We start from the raw sequence: 20,059 nt of genomic DNA, 5'->3' as shown, positions 1-20,059 counted from the left end.
AGATATTAACATCAGAGTGACAGCAAAATTAGGTCAAATGAACATTGCCTTCAATATTCCCCCTTAGTCACCCAAACAATACCGTACCTGTAGCTTTCCGTGTAAAAAATCTACCTGCTTCATTATACGTAAGTAAAAATGTATACTATAGCCAGGCATTTGGTAGGTGGAGGCAGGAGGATTACATAAGGTTGAGGACATCCTGGGCTACATAGCAAGACCCTATCTCCAAAGCAGAAACAAAAATTTTAAAATAATTCTAAAAGAAAGAAATTACTAAGTGCCCCCCAAATGGCTCAGCTGGGTAAGCCACTTGCCACTAAACCTGATGGCCTGAGTTCAATCCCCAGCACCCACATGTGCCTGAGGATTAACAAAGAAGCACAGTACAGTCTGGGCTAAAGCAAATGTCCCTGTCATGGCTGTGATGATGGCAAGACTCTTTGACAGAAGTCACAAATACATTCCAAAAGAGAGTTCATTGCACTGCTAGGTGAATTATGTTTCAAAAAATACGAAATGATCGCTTCCCAGCCTTTTGGTTGTGAGGAAGTGTTAAACACACAAGAAAACATCAAGTGTAACAGCCAGGCACAGCGGCACACACCTTTAACCCAGGCCTTGCTCCTTATAGAAAGAGGCAGACATATCCTTGTGAGTTGAGACCAGCCTGGTCTACATAGGAAATTCCAAGCCAACCAGGGTTACCACAGGGAGTGAGAACCTGTCTCAAAAACCACTGAACAAAACCAGAAACAACAACAAAAACACGGTGTATTATATACACTAATGAACAACTTAAAATAAAAATGCATATGCAAACTATAAATATAGTATTTATTATCCTGTCTTTCTTTCCCCCAGCACTTATGCCAATTTTGGTTAAATAAGCATGTCATGGGACTTTACTGAATCAGAGAGGAGTACCTGTCAATGCTGTATAGAACAGCAGCAAATGTCTGTCTAGCACAGGCCATCAGAAACAGCAATAAAACTGTTGGGTGTAGGAAGAGCAAGCAGACAAAGCCAGGCATGGGGCACACACCTGCAATCCAGCACTTAGGAGGTGGAAAAAAGTCAGGAGTTCAAGGTCATCCTAGACTATAAGACCTGTCTAAAAACCAAAGGGAGAAAAAAATATCAGTGCTCAAAATCTCAGGCCCTGAGCTAACCAACTTTGGAAAGAGTTCTCAGAAGGGGAGGTCACCTAGATGTGGTCACCTGAAGATTTGTCTTCAATTATTTAATCGACAAAATGCCATATCTTCACATCTACCATGGATAGCCAATTGGCAGAGGAACTTAGGATCCAAGGAAAGGACAGTGGGCCTGGACTTTCCATTTTCAGATGTGCAGCTATAGACTGGGATGAGCTGTGATGAGCCGGCTCACTGGTTATACAGGACTGAAGGAGAAGAAGCTGCAGTCCTAAGCCCCGAACGTCAGGACAGCAGAAGTCGACGCTGAGTAGCAAGTAAAAACGCTGGTTTCTGAAACACGTGCAAATCTTCACTCGGAACTTACTACCATGGCAGCATTCTGACTGGTGCGACAAGCAGAAAGCAGCCCACGGGTAAGAAGTTACAGTAGAATCCCTACAGTAAGGTAGGTATTCTAGTCCATTACTCAAATCAAAAACAAATTCCCTTTATTTATTTATTTTTTTTTTAGAAATTATAAAAAACAGTCAAACAAAATTCCTCATTTGTATTTTTAAAAAGATAAAAATAAAAATGAGGGGCTAGGGGCATGGCTCAGTCAGTAAAATGCTTGTCTGAAAAGTATAAAGACCTAAGCTAAGTGTAGTGGTGCACACCTCTGATTTCACCACTTGGGAGACAGAGGCAGGCAGATCTGTGTGAGTTCAAGACCACCCCGGTCTACATAGTAAATTCTAGGTCATCCAGGGCTAGTGAGACCTTGTCTTGAAAAAAAACCAAAGCCGGGCGGGGGAATTTAAAGCATAAAGAGCTGAGTTTAATCTCCAGAACCCAAGTCAAAACAAAACAAATCAAAAGTCAGGTATGGTGAAGGATTATAATCCTAGTCCAGGAAAGGCAGACAGGTGGGTTCACTGTCCACCTAGACTAGCCTATTTGGCAAAGTTCCAGGGTAATGAGACCCTATCAGAAGAGGACCAGCATGGAGGCTGTCATCTGATCTCCACGTGCACTCACGTACACAAAGATGCACATTAAAGCACTCCTTACTCCACCCACTCTGTGGGAGCTACTATTAATAATGCATTCTTTTCTAGGCTTTTCAAATTTGGCATTCAACAGTAAAGTATGTATCCTTATTCTCACTTAGCAATAATTATACCATGAAACAACTGTATCTGTCAAAAGTTAGGCCAGGGAAACAGAACTAGCAGCAAATACTGAAAAGGTTTCTATGAAGGCTGGCAAGATGGTCTGGCGAGTAGGGTACCTGCCGCCAAAAGTCTGACCACCTGAATTCAGCCCCTGTAGCCCAGACAGTGAGAAGTCAGAACAAAGCGCCCGTAACTTGTCCTTTGGCCTCCACACATGCACCCTGGCACAAGTCCACCCATTGCTGCGGGCCGCAGGAATATATCATAAGAACTCAGCTGGTTATGGCAAAGTCATTACCTGGAGGGATCAGGGAATTCCTCCAGAGGAAGCCAATCCCAAGGAGTTTTTGGTGTTACTTGGCTTGTTGTATATCAGCTGTATTCTGCTATGAAAATCATGTGTGCCTTCATAGTTTTTCCAATTGACTTTCCCCTAAGAAGGACTAACAGTGTGGACTGATCACTCTCTGGACATACACATTCCAGGTATTTGGAGAACAGCCTCAGGAAAGGCTTTCTCTGGAATCAGATATCTCCCTTAGCCACTTTCAAGGACTCCAGGAAACACCACCCAGGTGGGCGCCCAACTTCCGAGGACTAACAATGATAACAGCCCACATGCAAGTCTCCTGACTTACGGTAAATTCCACAAGGAGACACCGCCTAGGAGAGGTGGACTTTAAGTAATAGCTTTACACAATTTAGCTTGGACCCTCCCTTTATATACCGGGACTTCCAGGGCACAGGTTGGAGAAAAGAGAATGGAAGAACTAGATAGGTAAGAACTTGAGAGGAACGAACTGAGAGGGGGAAGAACTAGATTGAAGGGCTAGAAGAGAGTACTAGAGGAACAAGATGGAAGATGAAGAAGAGCCAGATGGGGAAGAACAAGATGAGGAAGAGAAGGAGACAGGAGAGGAGCTGATAGGGGAAAGAAATAGATAGATGAGAACCTAGAAGGGACAGAACTAGATGAAGGAATTAAGATAGAACCTAGAGGGGACAGTAGATAAATATAGAGAAATCAGGCAAGAAAGGAGCTAGACATGAGAGCAGAATAGAAACTGTGTAGAGACAGAACTATCACAGAATAATAAAGTGTATGAACTAAGGAGTTTCGTGTACATAGATTCATTTCTTTTCATCAAAGATTAATTATCAGCTGGTTGTAGATTCTTCCCAGACCCTGGGAGGGGACTATCGAGGGGCTGGACCCCCTTAGTCCCCCATAACCCATACACACACTAAAAAGTGAATAAACACATAGCCCCAGGCATGGTTGTGTACATCTCTAGTCCTAGCACTGGGGAGGCAGAGGTCTACATAGAAAGGTCCAGGACAGCCAGGGCTATGTAAAGAGACCCTGTCTCAAATAAATGGGTAGGTGGGTGAGTGGGTAGATGATGGATGGATGGATGGATGGATGGATGGATGGATGGATGGGTGTAAAAATAAACAAAATCCTTTCAAATATAGTTACATGACTATGGGGGATGTCTACACCAAAAATTCACATAGGCCATTGTAAACTCCCCAGAAACTGAGTGCAGATGCTGTCCCCAGAAGAAATTTCTTCTGCTTCAGGGAGTTGCAGCTGATTGATCAAGACCACTCACATAGGATAGCCTCCCCTGCTTAAAGTCAACTACTACAGACCCTACCCATACCTACATATTTCCTCAAAGCTGGCACAAGTATTTGAGCAACTGGAGACTGTAGTCTTGCCTAACTTGACTAAAAAATAAACTCTCTCCAAGTTATGGAACCCACATAGGTGTCCATCAACCAAGGGACAGACAAAGAAAATATGGCGTGTTTACAGAATGGCATTTTTTTTTTAGCTATAAAGAACTTACATAGATTTTATGAAAATGAATGCAGTGGGAGATAATCATATTAAATGATTTAAGACAATGACAGAAAGACAAAAAAATAAATAAACTCTCACAATATCCACATTAGCAATCTTCAAGATTACTTTATACACAGACAGGCAAATCATGTTTTATTGCCCTCAATAACAATGTAAGATATTTGTTTCTTTTTGAGACAGTTCTTACTCTGTAGCCCAGGCTAGCCTTATACTCTTTATGTAGACTAGGCTGGCCTCAAACCTAAGTGATCTTCCTGTCTCTACCTCTAAATATTGGGATTATAGGTATAGACACATGAGAAGACTTTTCTAAATACCTGAACTCTGGAGTGTTGAGAAGACAGCTTCAAAAGAGCAAATGTTAAGATAGACTTGCCCCAAAATAAAAGGTCCTGAAGGCACACACACCTTTTTGTTGTTGTTTGAAACAGGGTCTCACTATGTAGATCAGGAGATCAGGCTGGCTTGAACTCAGAGGTCCACCTGCCTCTGCTTCCAAGTACTAAGATTAAATGTGTGCCCCACCACCCACAGCCTAAAGGTACATCTTAACCCTCCCCACCCACCCACCCACACACATTGAGCTTCAGAAAGTCATGCAGATCTGAAGGGGGAATAAATGCCTCCAAGAACAAAACAACACTCTTTAAAAGAAGAAAAGAAAATACAGACATAACAGCACAACACTTGTGTCTAATATCCAATCAAAAGTTACCAGACATGTAAAGAAGCAGGAAAATATCCAAAATAAAAAGAAAATTCATCACCATTAGATCTGCACTACCAGAAATAACGAAGTTCTTAAGAGGGCTTGGGAAGATGGCTCAGCAGTTAAGAGCACTGGCTGCTCTTCCAGAGGACCAGGGTTCAATTCCCAGCACCCACATGGGAGCTCACAACTGTCTGTGACTCCAGTTCCAGAAGAGCCAACACCTTCACACAGACACATATGCAGGCAAAACACCAAGCACATAAAAATTAAAAAATTTTTTAAGTTGTATTTAAAAAAAAAAAAAAAGAAAGAAAGAGAGGGCTGGAGAGATGGCCCAGAAGTTAAGAGCACCAGCTGCTCTTCCAGAGGTCTTGAGTTCAATTCCCAGCAACCACATAATGGCTCACAACCAACTATAATGGGATCTGATGCCTTCTTCTGGCATAAAGTTGTACATGCAGATGCAGATAGAGCACTCATATACATAAAATAAATATATATAAAAAAAAATGAAAGCCATGATGGAAAAAAAGAAAGTCCTTTTTTTTTTTTTGTCTTTTTTTCTCAAAGCTGAGGACTGAACAAGCACTCTACCACTGAGCTAAAAATCCCCAACCCCGAAAGTCCTTTTTTTAAACCTGTATATTTTTTAACATAATTTTTTGTTTATTACTTGGGAATTTCACCTCATGCTCCCCAATCCTGCTCATTTCCCAGTCTCTCCATATCTGCCCCTCACCCCTGTAGCAGCACTGTTAATATTCTGACCCACCCCTTGAAATCCCACCCCCTTGGCACGGCCCTGCGTCCTGATGTAAAAGCCTTTTTAAGGAAAGAGTCCACCCCTTGCTCTTTTTTTTCTCTCTGTTCCCACGAGGTGTGCACCCTCTCGCTCTCTCTCTCTTTCCCTCTTTCTCTCTCTCCTCTTTCTCCTCCCCACCAAATCAAACTCTTCACTGAGCGCTGTCTGCATGGCATCTCTGTCTCTCACCAGCTGTAGGCACCTTGGCTCTACCTGCCAAAGCCTTCTGCGCACTGTATTAACAATCACCCCCCTCAAAAGAACATTTTAAAAATATTAGTTAAAAACAAACAACAACAACAAACTTCTTTGCTCCTCCATCTCTCCCGCCTCACCAGCACCTCTTCCTTCATCTCAGTGGCACTGGGAGCTGTGGTGTGTAGCACAGTAGACCCTTTTGTCTACTCAGCTTCACTTGCATATGCTTTTGCAATGAGTTGTTGGTCTGGTTCAAAGCCTCTGGCTTCTGGCACACCAACACTGAACCCTTACTGAAACTCCTTCTGGGATGTCGCCCCAAGTCATGGAGATCCTGCAGCTATGGTTCCACAGAACCAGTCCTTTCACACACTCCAACAGGTCATAGATGGGGCAGACATTGGGGTGGGACGACTCAAAGCCCTGGATGTGGGTCTGGGTGGTAGCTGAGCTGGTCAGTCCAGGGCCCTGGGACCGTCCCCCTCAGGCAAGGGGTGGAGTCAGCTCTCCTAGGCCCAGGCTATCAGGGCCAGCTCTCTCACACCATCTCTATCTAGTGTAGGGGAAAGAAAATCCTTAAGAGCTTCATATGGTGGCATATGACTGTAATCCCAATACTCAGAAGCCTGAAGCAGGAAGATTGTGAATTCAAAGCTAGCCTAGACTACAGGAAGAACTTGAGGTTAGGCTAGGCTACAGAAAAAAAGAGAAGAAAGAAAAAACACTTTTTTTAGTATCCCATTTCCTCCTCCACTTCTGGACTCCAAACCTTCATCACAGACGGCCCTTTTCCTTTCAGAACTCCACATACAAGACCAACTTCCTGTTCTCCATCAACTTGTTTGGCGCATCCAACCTTACTTTATCTAAACTCCGTATCTAGCTAGACTCTGCTGTCTTGCCACACTCTATCTTTACAAAACTTATTTTGCCTACTCAGTAGTAAGCCATTCTAAATTGTTTACTTTGCTTCTTTCTCTAAACGGAAACTAAACTCCCTCTCCAAACACAGGTTAGAGGACAAGGAGTGGGAAGAACAGAAGTTGGGAGGAAAGCAGCAGACCTGTCAAGAGAGGACAAGCCAGCTGATGAGAGCTGAGCAGCAGCACACTGCCCACTCTTCCCCCTGGAAGGACCGGGTGCACTCAGCTCCTCCAGAGTGACTGAAGCACACCGTGAGGATACAGGCAAGTGCGCAAGACTCCAGCTCTGCACTCGGCAGCTGCCTGACCCTGAGCTCATTTAAAAGTCACAAGAGCTTCCTGTGGGATGGTCTGTATGTCAAATTACTCTGATTGGTCAATAAATAAAACACTGATTCGCCAGTGGCTAGACAGGAAGTATAGGTGGGACTAACAGAGAGGAGAAAAGAAAGAACAGGAAGGCAGAAGGAGTCACCGCCAGCCACCGCCATGACCAGCAGCATGTGAAGACACTGGTAAGCCACGAGCCATGTGGCAAGGTATAGATTTATGGAAATGGATTAATTTAAGATATAAGAACAGTTAGCAAGAAGCCTGCCACGGCCATACAGTTTGTATGCAATATAAGTCTCTGTGTTTACTTGGTTGGGTCTGAGCGGCTGTGGGACTGGCGGGTGACAAAGATTTGTCCTGACTGTGGGCAAGGCAGGAAAACTCTAGCTACAAGAGCTCTACAAGATGGGTTTAAGCAGTCTCACAGAGAAATGAGACACAGAGATGGTTCAGTAGTTAAGAACATTGGCTGCTCTTCCAGAGGACCAAAGTTCAATTACCAGACACCACATGGCAGTTTCTGATTGTAACCAACACCCTTGTCCAGCTTCCACAGGCACTGACACACATGTGGCAAACAGGCACACATACAGGCAAAGCACCCATACACATAAAATAAAAAATAATAACAGTAGATCATGAGAAGTGATATTGCTTGCCCAAAATATGTTTAGGAAGTAGCAAGGGCAGGTTATGAATGTAGGCCCTACATTAGACTGTTCTTCAGGTACACATCACTCCTTGGGTTGCAGGATTGGAGGAATCATCCATTCAGCAATGTTCTCTCTCTCTCTCTCTCTTTTTTTTTTTGGTTTTTTGAGACAGGGTTTCTCTGTGTAGCTTTGCACCTTTCCTGGAACTCATTTTGTAGACCAGGTTAGCCTCGAACTCACAGAGATCTGCCTGCCTCTGCCTCCTGAGTGCTGGGATTAAAGGCGTGTGCCACCACCGCCTGGCTCAGCAGTGTTCTTGAAGGGAAAAGAACATTAAGAATCAAGAGCGGAGGATGTTCCTCAGTAAGGAGTATCTGCCTAGCACGTGTGAGTCCTAGGATGAACGTTCAATCCTGTTCCAAACCAAAGAATCAAGGTGCTGTGGCTCAGTCTACACGCAGATACAGTAAGAGCTCTGGTAGGCAACAAGCACTCTCATTCTGGCTCTGGCCCTCAACTGGTGCAGGACTGTGAACAGATCATTCATTCATCTCACACGGTGGAAAAGAAGACTGAAGCCAAGTGAGCACCTAAATATCAACTACAGGACTGTCGTGCAGGCTGCAGAGAAAGGTAAACAAATACTGAGCTAGAGTGCTGCTGAGCCTGGAGCTGGAAGCCATGGCTCTGTAACACACTGACTAGATGGCTGAAAGGAGCCAGCAACACCACAGTAGTGGTTCGAAATGAGACTCGTGGTGTCTGCAGCTCTCGTAAGTCAGGGGCTAATTCACAAAGTTCGGTGACAGATAACTCTCCTCCCAGAAAGTTTCCAAGTAAGTCAACTTTTGTTCTAGGAATGATTGAGAGGCTATTATAATTACATTTTAGGGGGCTGCCAAGATGGTTTAACAGGTAAAGGTACCTGCCACTTAGCCTGGCAACTTGAGTTCCATCCCTGGAACCCACATGATGGAAAGAGAGAACTGACTTTTTTTTTAAGTTTTCCAGACAGGGCTTCTCTGTGTAGTTTTGGTGCCTGTCCTGGATCTTGCTCTGTAGACTATTAAAGGCCCAGCTGAGAATTGACTCAGGACAATTGTAAGTTATCCTCTGACTGCCACACATGCACTGAGACACATGCCATACACAATAAATAAAGATTTCATTTTAGCTGACTCAAAGTCCCCTGAGGTAAGGGAATCATGGATGAGTTCCTGAAGAAGGCCCTTGAACCACCTAGATGGAAGGCAGTCTGGCACACTAGTGTGTCTGAGGTGCAGCCTGAGAAAGGGGGTTAAGACACAGGCAAGCCAGGCGGATCTCTGTGAGTTTGAGGACAGCCTGGGCTACAGAGTGAGTTCCAGGACAGGCTCCAAAAGCTACACAGAGAAACCCTGTCTTGAAAAACGAAAAAAAAAAAAAAAGACACAGGCAAACATGGAGGAAGGCAAGACCATATGAAGATACAAGATACTGTCTGCAAGCCACTGATAGAGGCCTTAGAACAAACAACCCAGAGGACACTTTAATCGTGGGTTTCCAGCCTCCAGAAAGAACTATTAGGAAGTAAATTTCTATTTAACCACCGCCCCACCAAAACAGAACTGGTATTTTACAAACCACACAAAGCAAAACCCAACCATAGGCAAACTTATCCTCGGCAGAGGAAGGAGGACACTGCAGAGGAGCTGCTCCTACCTGGGGAGCACAGGGGGTTCCTTAGGGCCTTCGGGAGCACTGCTAATCGTTCCTGGAGCCTCTGCCTCCTCCACGCCATGGGCCGCCTTGTGCTCGGGGCCCGGGGGGCCTGGGGACTCCAACTTCTCTACTTCTGCAGCAGCATCAATCTCCACCTCCTGCACTGGGACCGGCACGGCTTCCTTCTCGGCTGTAGCAGCTGCCACGGCCTTGGCCTCTTCTTCCTTCCTTCTGATTTTCTCCTCAAGTTCCTTCTTCCTTTTCTCGTCGTCCTGGCGAGCCATGTGATCAAATGTTTTAAAGACCTGAACATGAAACACCAATCCAGCAGTGAGTTCACCTGCCCCCATCAGAGCACACCTCACATAGAAATAACAAATCTACTAAGGACAGAATTAAACAGCGATAAACCAAAGCAAAAATGGACATGCTCTACAACTTCACCAAAATCTGGTAGGAACGGCTCCTCCTCAAGAAGGTTCCAACATTGACAAAATCAAAAACGAGTCAAAGTTAACAGTACTTATAAGTCCAGAGGATGCAAAGCTAACCAGCTCTAGTTGTCATGACTTTTACCAACCTTGCCAGCAATGTGAAGAACACACTGTCCTGGTACTGTGGATTCATGAATGTACCAGCAATTCAGACTTAAAAAGTGAAAGATGGCTGGGCAGTGGTGGCACACACCTCTAATCCCAGCACTCGGGAGGCAGAGGCAGGCGGATCTCTGTGAGTTTGAGGTCAGCCTGGTCTACAGAGTGAGTTCCAGGAGAGTCAGAGTCAAAACTGCTTCTGAGGAACCTTGTCTCGAAAAAAACCAAAAAGAAAAAAAAAAGACAAAAGAAAGATGGCCAGGAGGCGGTGGCACATGACTAATCCCAGCACCCAGGAGGCAGAGGCAGGAGGATCTCTGTGAATTAGGGGCCAGCCTGGTCTATAAAGTGAGTTCCAGGTCAGCTAGGGCTGTTACACAGAGAAACCCTGTCTTGAAAAAAAAAAAAAGAAGTGAAAGGTGAAAATGTAACTCAACTTCAGTCTACAAAATACACTCGGACTACTGCTTACCAGACTCCTGCTCCCCTTTCTGCCAGGACAGCTGAGAGAATATAGGAATGAGTTCTCGATTCCATCATCACCCACTCTGGGCCTACAGTGTGCAAGGTATGCAAACTCACTCCCAACACCTGGGACTTCTCACACAGATTTCCCAAGATCAGGGCCTGACAGGTCTCCTTTGGCATGCAGACACACCCTTAACCTTTTCTGGGACACAGTCACATCCGTGAAGGTGCTGGGACCACTAAACAGTTACATCTAAAGGGCTGGGGATATAGGTCAGTAGAACGCTTGCTCAGTCATGGGGGTGGGGAGGCAATGGGTTCCGCCCTCAGCACTACACGAGTACAGACTCACACCGAGAGAAGGCCTACCAAGAGGTGAGCATCTTAGAACCCTGATGCCCTGTCACAGACTGTAGTGGGAAGGAACATTTCTGAAGTAAGAAATCTAGAGGAGGAGGAGGAGGATCAGGTTCTCAACTGGCCCTTAGAGAAGGAGTATGTCTTCCATAAGGGCCACTGCAGGAACCGCCACAGCTCCAAGAGCAGGATCACCAAGAAAAAGCAAGAGGCCCTGCATGAGGCTGTGGGAACGACCTGGGACAGGGGTGGGGATCACCAGCTTCCGAGGGCCAGGATACCGTAAGAATTCACTAGCAGTGTCTGAGTACTGCTTGGAAGACAAAAGTAAACCAGGGCTAACAGAGAAACCCTGTCTCTAAAAAACCAAAAAAGAGCTAAGAAGGGAAAAAGTGAGATGCCTTACACCAGCAGCACTGTATTTGTTTTCTACTGCTGTGACAAAAACATCACCATCAAAAAAAGCAACCTGGGGAGGAAAAGTTTGTTTGACTTAGAGGTTACAGTCCATCATCAGGTGAAGCCAAAGCAGAGGCTGGAGTAATGACACCCACTGACTTGCTCAGCCTGCTTTCTTATACACCCCAGGACTACCTGACCAGGGTGGCACTGCCCACAATGGGCTGGGCCCTCCCACATCAATCACTGTTCAAGAAAATGCCCTGCAGACTTCCTCAACTGAAACTACCTCCTTCTATATAACTTGGTTTGTATTGAGTTGACCAAAAAGAAAAAAACAAAACAAAACTAGCACATACACCAAGAGTCCACTCCCCAAAATATCAGCAGGAAGCTCTCAAGTTCCACAAAAACACATCCAAACTTTCTCTGTCTATATTCACAGAGACCCTGGGTATCACTCTTGGAGAGAGGAAGTCACAGGAAGGAATCTTAGGATCTGAATCAGAAACAGAAAAACAAGCAGAAGCCGGGCGGTGGTGGCCTTTGATCCTAGTACTCGGGAGGCAGAGGCAGACGGATCTCTGTGAGTTCAAGGCCAGCCTAGCCTACAGAGCAAGCTCCAGGACAGCCAGGGGGTTACACAGGGAAACCCTGTCTCAAAAAAAAAAAAAAAGAAAAGAAAAGAAAAAAGAAAAGAAAAGGAAAGAAAAAGAAGCAAATGAGTAAAATGAGCTAATGCTGTGTGGGTACTACATCACTCTATCTGACTGATATTTCACATCACACTCCCCTACCAATACTAAACCCACCTTACAAGCCTCTTACCAAAAGCTTTCTGTAAATTAAAAAAAAAAAAAAAAAGCAGTTCCTTGAGATTCACTATGATCTACTCAATGAAAATATTCAAGAATATGTACCTTTTTTTTTAACAATTTGACAGGGTTTCTCTGTGTAGCCCAGGCTGTCCTGGAACTCACATAGATCCACCTGCCTCTGCCTCCCAAGAGCTAGGATTAAAGATGTGCACCAATCTGAGTGAAAATCTGTACTTTTTAAGTTTTTTGGTTGGCAGGGCATGGTGCACATGCCTTTAATCCCAAACTCAGGAGGCAGAAGCAGGCAGATCTCTTTTCTTTTGAGGTCTATATACTGGGTTCCAAGCCAGTCAAGGCTACATGGTTAAGACCCTTTCTCAAAAATAAATAAAATTTTAATTTTAATTTTAAAAAATCCAAAAACTCACATCAGTTTAAAAGGCTCTGTTTCCCAGGGTCCAAAATAGTGAACATAAATACTTGTTTGAAAGTAGATACTGAAAAGGAAAAAAAAGGCTCTTGGTCAAGGCTGACCATTGAGAATAACCAGGGGTGGGAGAAAGGGGTGAGGACAGAAAAAAAACTCTTAAACCTTTGCTTAAGACTGTTCCAGCCAGGCAGTGGTGGCACATGCCGTTAGTCCCAGCACTTAGAAGACAGAGGCAGGCAGATTTCTGTGAGTTTGAGGTCAGCCTGGTCTACAGAGTGAATTCCAGGACAGCCAGGGTTACACAGAGAGACCCTGTCTAGAAAAAAAAAAAAAAAAAAAAGACTGTCCCCTTGGCTTCAGTGAAACCCAGTGCCTTCACTGTGATTGGTCCCAGCTATCCTCTACTTTGGGCTCTTTGTCAGACCTCACCATCCCTCCATCTCCTGCATTAAATATCCAGTTCCTCAATTTCAACAGCTTATAGGTCAGAACTAGTCTGCAATATCAAATTCAACTAAGTCTAAAACTAAAAAAACTAACCCCAGCCTCCCAATGCAAGCAGGACAGTGCAGTAAATGAACGTCACTGTTCCAGTCACCCCGATCTGGAACCTCGGAATCTTTGATCCATCCTTCCCCTTCCTCTGCTCCTGCTCCCGACCTCCAATACAACGGTCACCACACTGTAACCTGTCTGTAAGAGGTGGCTGTTTTATAACGTTACAGGGTAAGTAAATGCATTACCTCTGTCGGTTCATCAGATAAACAAGAACCAAGCCCTCAAATTGTGTTAAAGCTAAACTAAGATGTACTACACCAGAAAGTCAAACACCAGCTACCTCTCTACAACCAAAACAGAAGTGTCCGCCCAACTATGGCACAGTGAAATGACGAACCAGGAGGACGGGGAATCAGAACACTGAAGTCACGAGCTCCAGCTATGAGGAAATAGCTGAGTGAGGTTCTTGTCCCACCATTTACCCTTGTTGAACTGACGCATCAAATTCAGAAACTGTGGCGATCAAGGGGCCAGACTTCATTATAAAGTGACAGAAGGCTCCATTTCAGCTACCTCTCACACTCTCCAATTACTCAAATGGCACTTGGGCCACACTGATGAGGCTGAACAGTAACTCTCAGTTTCCATTCTGAAACTGAGCCCCAGTAGCGAACCACCCCACCCATCACCTCACCATCAGGTTGATAGTTACTAGAACATGCTAAGCTTTGCTTTCTTCCACTGAGGAACTGAAGAAAGTAACACCTGAGAAGCCCACAGACCGGAGTAAAACTTCAGAAGGTAACGTGAAGTCCTTGGTAGGTGCCAGAGAATCAGATCCTAACAGGCAAGCTTGATGCTCCCCTCAATGCTTGTTGTTGTTGTTGTTGTTGTTGTTTTGGGGTTTTTTTGTTTTGTTTTCGAGACAGGGTTTCTCTGTGTAGCTTTGCGCCTTTCCTGGAACTAACTCTGTAGCTCAGGCTGGCCTCAAACTCACAGAGATCCACCTGGCTCTGCCTCCCAGATCCTGGGATTAAAGGTGTGCACCACCACTGCCCAGCGGTTTTGGTTTTTTGAGTTTTTGGTTTTCTCTGTGTAGCCCTAGCTGTCCTGGAATTCACTTTGTAGACCAGGCTGACCTCAAACTCACAGAAATCTGCCTGCCTCTGTCTCCCGAGTGTTGGGATTAAAGGCATGCCAAACCACACACCTGAAATACTTTTAATCTCACCAAAAATCTAACCTTTCCTACAAAATTTTCTCAATTTCCTATCATCTCTATTCCTTCCTTCCAAACAGCTCTACCACACAAACAGAGAGCTAGCAGAGTTTGCTTATTACTACACTCAACAATGTCAACAATCCCAGCTCTGGAGAGTCAGAGGAAGGAGGACCATAAGTTCAAAAACATCCTGATCTACCTGGCAAGTTCCAAGTTAACCAGGGCTACATAGCAAAAGCCTGTCTCAAAACAAAACAACTTTAAAAAGGCGTCCAGACAACTTCAGTCAGTAATTAGTAACGCTTCAAAAACAATTTAATCTGGAACTTACAGATTTGAATCCAAATGTAAATTGCATCATCATTTCGATTGTATTCGACTTCGTAGGTCACTGGCAAGCGGCCACACCCACCAATCAATACATACCGGTCATTCTTGCCACCTCCTGAGCCCGGGAGTTCTCAAATATTCAAATTTCTGCCGCTGTGAAAGTCCTTCCCCTCCCGCCTGCACGGTTTGAATACAGCCTAGCAAAATCCACTGCACCATTCTGGGGATGCCCACCGGATGCTCAGAGGCCCTCAAAAGCAGGCTGGCAGCTTCCAACACCTAAGAATGTCCCGCACAAACCCAGGCTGTTCCCAAAGCACCGCGCATCCCTGACAACGGATTCGCGCTTCAGATAACGCCTGGCCATTTACACAAAATCACCTAATCACCTTTGGCACTCCAGGGAGAACCGCAAAAGGTGAAGGGCTGGGATGAGGAGTGGCGCTGGTCAGGGGCGTAGGACGCGAGCCAGGGGCAGGTCTTGCGCCGGGGAAGTGGAACTGAAATAAGGTCTTGCAGGACCCCAGTGGCCCTTCGCTCCCCACCTCACCTGCAACACCAGGGCCTGCGCGGCCCCGGGCGGGAAGCCCATGCGGTCCGAAGGGTGGCGCAGCAGACGGTAGAAGTCGGTCTTGCGGTAGAGAAAGCCGAAGAGCACGCGCAGAAAGTCCTGGACATTGCCCACGTGCTGCAGGATGCCCAACAGGGCCTGGTCATAAAGCTCAGCAGCCCCGGGCTCCATGGCTCCGCTGCCCGAGGGACGCGAACTCAGTGGGCACCGCCTCACACTGGCCAATTGGCCCCTTCCGGCGTGCGTGCCTAACGGCTCCCCCGGACAGCGAGGACGCAAAACTTCCGGTCCGCGCTTGTGATTACCGACGGTAACAAATTGTCTTCCTTGCAGCGCTGCTGGAACTCCTCCGCCGCGATATCTGCCTAAAGGAGACTGGTATGTACTCCAGTATGGTTCCTACACGCAAAAACGGCCGCAGTTGCGGTGCAGAGAGAGCTTACCAGCCATATTTGTAGAGGGCGGAAGCATTGGGTGACGGCAATATGACGTATTCGCTGGAGATGTCACGTGATCTGGGAGCCTTTCTTCTTTCTGGATAAAATTCCTGCCTAGGCATCCCGGGCGCCTTCTCAAAACCAGGGCAACCACGTTTTGTTTGTGAGCCACAGAAAAGGAAAGGAATGTTATTATAAGGTTGTATAAAATTTATATTAATAACAGAGCTACGAGTGAGACTCAGAATGTTGAACCAGAAGAAATTCAAGGTGACCTGAAAGGATAAGAAAAGTGTGAAAAGCTCAACGAAGGAAAAAGAAGTATGGCATTGAAAATGTGTATGTCTGTATCTGCATGTATAGTATGTGCACGTGTGTGTATACACATGTCATTTGCAATAAGTGATTGTCAGAGTACTACAAATCAGTATAAAGCAGGTTCAAAGATTATTTTGAGGCTCTGAATATAGACATTTTAAGAAAACATTTGTGGGCCCGGCGGTGGTACCCCACGCCTTTAATCCCAGCACTCGGGAGGCAGAGCCAGGTGGATCTCTGTGAGTTCGAGGCCAGCCTGGGCTACCAAGTGAGTTCCAGGAAAGGCACAAAGCTACACAGAGAAACCCTGGCTCGAAAAAAAAAAAAAAAAAAAAAAGACAGTGTCTCACTGTGCAGCCATGGCTTGCCTGGAACTCGCTGTGTAGACTAAACTGTCCCCAAACTCACAGAAATCTGCCTTCCTCTGCCTCCCAAGTGCTAGGAGTAAAAGCAAATGCCACCAACAGAGCAAATTACTTATTTTATTTTTGTTTTTTGTGGTACTGGGGATCAAACTCAGGGTCATGAGCTTGCTAGGCAAGTGCTCTACCAGTAAAGGACATCCCCAGCCTGAATATGTTTTGTTTTGTTGTTTTGTTGTTGGGTTTTTTTGTTGTTGTTGTTGTTCGAGACAGAGTTTCTCTGTGTAGTCCTGGTGCCTGTCCTGGAACTCACTCTGTAGCTCAAGTGGGCTTCGGCCTTGAACTCACAGAGATCCACCTGCCTCTGCCTCCCAAGTGCTGGAATTAAAGGTGTACACCACCACCACCGTCCAGCAAATCCAAAGAACTTTTATGTCTTACTCATCATTATTCACTATACTGGAAATCAATGCTTAAATGTATTAATTTGTAAATAATCATATACACATATCACATGTCAACATACTTTTTTAAAGAATATATTTTTATTCTTTGACAATTTAATACATGTATACCCCAATTCCTCCCTCCCTCCCCAGCCCACCATATGTTCTCCTGCCTCTTTTTCTTTTGCTCCCCCCCCCCGTTTTTGTTTTTGTTTTTGTTTTGTTTTTTTGAGGTAATTCACTGAGTCGAATTAGTGCTGCTTGCTGTCAACAAACTTTTGTTTTGTTTTGTTTTCAGAGCTAAGGACCGAACCCAGGGCCTTGAGCTTGCTAGGCAAGTGCTCTACCACTGAGCTAAATCCCCAACCCCTTGTTTTGTTTTTTAAGACAGGGATTTATTGTGTAGCTCCTGCTGTCCTGGATCTTGCTCTATAGACCAGGCTGGCCTAGAACTCACAGAGATCCTCTGGGATTAAGGATGTGCACCACCATTGCCTGTAAAAAAAATTTTAAAAAGAAACAGTGTCGATGCTAGAGAAATGGCTTCATGGTTAAGAGCACTTGCTCACATGTAAAACGTCCAAGCTAATGTCAGAAATCACCTTTGCTCACTCTCCTACCACATTCACTGAGGCAGGGTCTCTCAGTCAAACACAGAGTTTGCTGCTATGGCTAGTCTTGGCCAGCCAGCTTGCTCTAATGATCCCCTGTCTGCCTTCTGAGACTGGAATTACAAGAAACCATTCATCACTAGGCAGTGGTGGCGCATGCCTTTAATCCCAGCACTCAGGAGGCAGAGACAGGAGGATCTCTGTGAGTTCGAGGCCAGCCTGGTCTACAGAGCGAGATCCAGGACAGGCACCAAGACTACACAGAAAAATCCTGTCTCAAAGAAAACTTAAAAAAAAAAAAAAAAGAAAGAAAGAGAGAGAGAAGGAAGGAAAGAGAGAGAGAAGGAAAGCATTGATCATTACTTGGATTCTGGGATCTGAATTCTAGTCCCCACACTTGCATGGCAAGTGCTTTAACCACTGAGCCATCTTCCCAGCCACTTTGAATAACTCTTTAATATCTAAAATATCACAAGGAAGAGATCAGAAGTCAGTCAGAGTGGTGCACATCTGTCCTGCTAGCATCTGTTTGTAGAAGCAGGATTAGAAATTGAATAGCAACCATAGCTACATAGAGTTCTGAGCCTGAGCCACATGACACTCTCTTTCAAAAACAGAGAATCAAGGAGAAATAGAATACAAAACAGGAGGGAAGGTTACTTATGAATGCATTTGCATGAATTGCCCATTCAAAAAGCAAAGAAGATTATTTAACAATAAAACAAAGTCCTCAAGAAAGCTGGGAGATGCGTGATGGTCTGAAACAATGTTTGCCTGTATTCGGCATCCGAGGATTAGCAAGAATACATACACAAGTAGCGCAGGAAGTATGCGGATAACTGTACCATGAAGACAACATTTCTGACTAAAGGAGACTGGGGAGGGGGCTCAGTTACTGAAGTGCTTTCTGTTCAATCATGAGGATCTGCGTTCTGATCATGATCAGGGCACATACTCTCTCCCCACAGCCTCTCTCTTTGTCTGCAGTTTTATACCCACTGAATCCATTCCGTGCTGCCTATGTGTGCAAGGGTGTGGGACCATCTACTGGAACATGGGTAGCTTCTCCGGGCCTGCATCCCTGGAGAAAAGTGACTATTTATGTAGCCATCAGTTGCCGATACTGCCACAGATTGGGGTGACACTTCCCTCATCCATGCTAAGATTTGGGCTGGCTTGATCCTACACAGGTCTTGTGCATGCTCTCCCAGCCCCTGTGAGTTCGTGAGTGCAGTGGCTCTATCCAGTGGCAAATACTGATTCACTACAGTGGTCCACTCCCTCTGGCTCTTACAGTCTTTCTGCCCCCTTTTCCACGACGATCTCTGAGCCTTGTAGGGAGGGGAACGTGATATAGATGTCCCACTTAGAGTTGAGCTTCCCGAAAATCTCTTATTCTCCGCCTGTTGACCAGTTGTTGTTGGCTGTATTCATCACCACCAACTTCAAAAAGAAGCTTCTCTGATGAAAGTTGAGAGATGCACTGATCTATGAGTATAACAATAAGGACTTGGAGGGAAGTCTGTAACTGTCCATTTAACAGAATAATACTACTAGGTTCTCCCTTATGGCCTATGGTCTAGTCAGCTATAAGTTTTTAGCCCAGTTTATGGTACCAGGCATGTATGTGTTCTACCTTGCAGAGCTGACTTTAAGTTAAACGTGCATATACATCAATCAATCAATCAGTCAATCAATAAATAAATGGAAAGGTTCATTTTTAAAAATTAGAAATTGGTTGGTTAGTCCCACAAATTTCATGTCACTATTGCACCTGTGGACGTACCTTGCTAGGCCATTTATAGCTGGCTAGGGTCACATCTGGATATAAGACAGAGTGGGATTTTCTTCCCCAGTAGCAATGCATAGGACAGTTGATTTGTCCATTTTTATTGCTAGTGTGATGTGACATGCAGATACTTTATTTTGATCCAAATGACCCAATAGCTGCTCTCATGCCATATACTTGAACGGTCTGTTCTTCCCTGATTTGAAATGTCAATGTTAGCAGAATCTATTTTGTTCTTCAAACCCATTTGTTTATCCTGCAGCTGTAGACCTATAACATTGTGACTTGTGAGATTCAACCTCCATTCTGTAGCTGATCTCCTTTAACCAGATTTTCCATCCTTCCTGGCCTGCCAGTGACCCTCTTCAAGATCAACTAGTAAAGTGATATACACAGGGAGCTGGCAGACTGGAAAGTAGAGAGTAGGTTCCAGAGGTGCTGGCTCCTTTCCATCTACCACAGCTGCTCCTCAGCTAAATAGGAGCTGGACACAGGGAATGAAAAAGCTCAAAACATTCATCTGGACTGTTCCTTGGCAATCTCACCCTGGCAGAGCACCTTTTCAGAGCTGGTAGTTTACTGAATGGGTCCCTCAATCTTGAACGCACCCTGGGATTCTCCAGCAGGTTCTCCAAATGTGCCTACCTCACAGGCTCCACCAGGTGAGGGAAAAGCCCCATGTTATAACCCTACACCTCACAGTGATGGACAGTCCTCCCACCCATCACAGGCTCTCTATTTTCTTGAAAATAGAAAGGAAAAATACAACAAAACATAATATTTCCATAAATCAGTCCCCGATACATGTATCATTCATTGTATCATGTGCAAAAATTATCCTTAACCCCGAGGGAGCCAGAGCAGGACATGTGATGGAAACACCACTTTTCTTCACCAAACA

At 45.1% G+C, this 20,059-nt stretch overlaps 1 protein-coding gene across 2 annotated transcripts in view; it reads right to left on the bottom strand.

Moving 5' to 3' along the window:
• The window catches only part of Nudcd3 (NudC domain containing 3), a 97,992-nt gene extending 82,325 nt beyond the window's left edge, over positions 1-15,667 (bottom strand). Inside the window, exons 1-2 of one of the 2 annotated variants that reach the window (XM_037208088.1) lie at positions 15,175-15,667; positions 9,510-9,814 (exon numbers count right to left, since the gene is read on the bottom strand). In XM_037208088.1, the coding sequence (XP_037063983.1) occupies positions 9,510-9,814; positions 15,175-15,366 (497 nt within the window). In that variant the 5' untranslated portion in view covers positions 15,367-15,667. The remainder of the gene's footprint in view (positions 1-9,509; positions 9,815-15,174) is intronic. The other variant, XM_028870575.2, reaches the window with a different exon arrangement.
• Positions 15,668-20,059: the final 4,392 nt, after the last annotated feature.

Source organism: Peromyscus leucopus, chromosome 7, assembly GCF_004664715.2.
Source record: "Peromyscus leucopus breed LL Stock chromosome 7, UCI_PerLeu_2.1, whole genome shotgun sequence".
NCBI lineage: Eukaryota > Metazoa > Chordata > Mammalia > Rodentia > Cricetidae > Peromyscus > Peromyscus leucopus.
The sequence above is the reverse complement of the archived record's forward strand: the minus strand, read 5'-3'. Positions and strand labels throughout refer to the sequence as shown.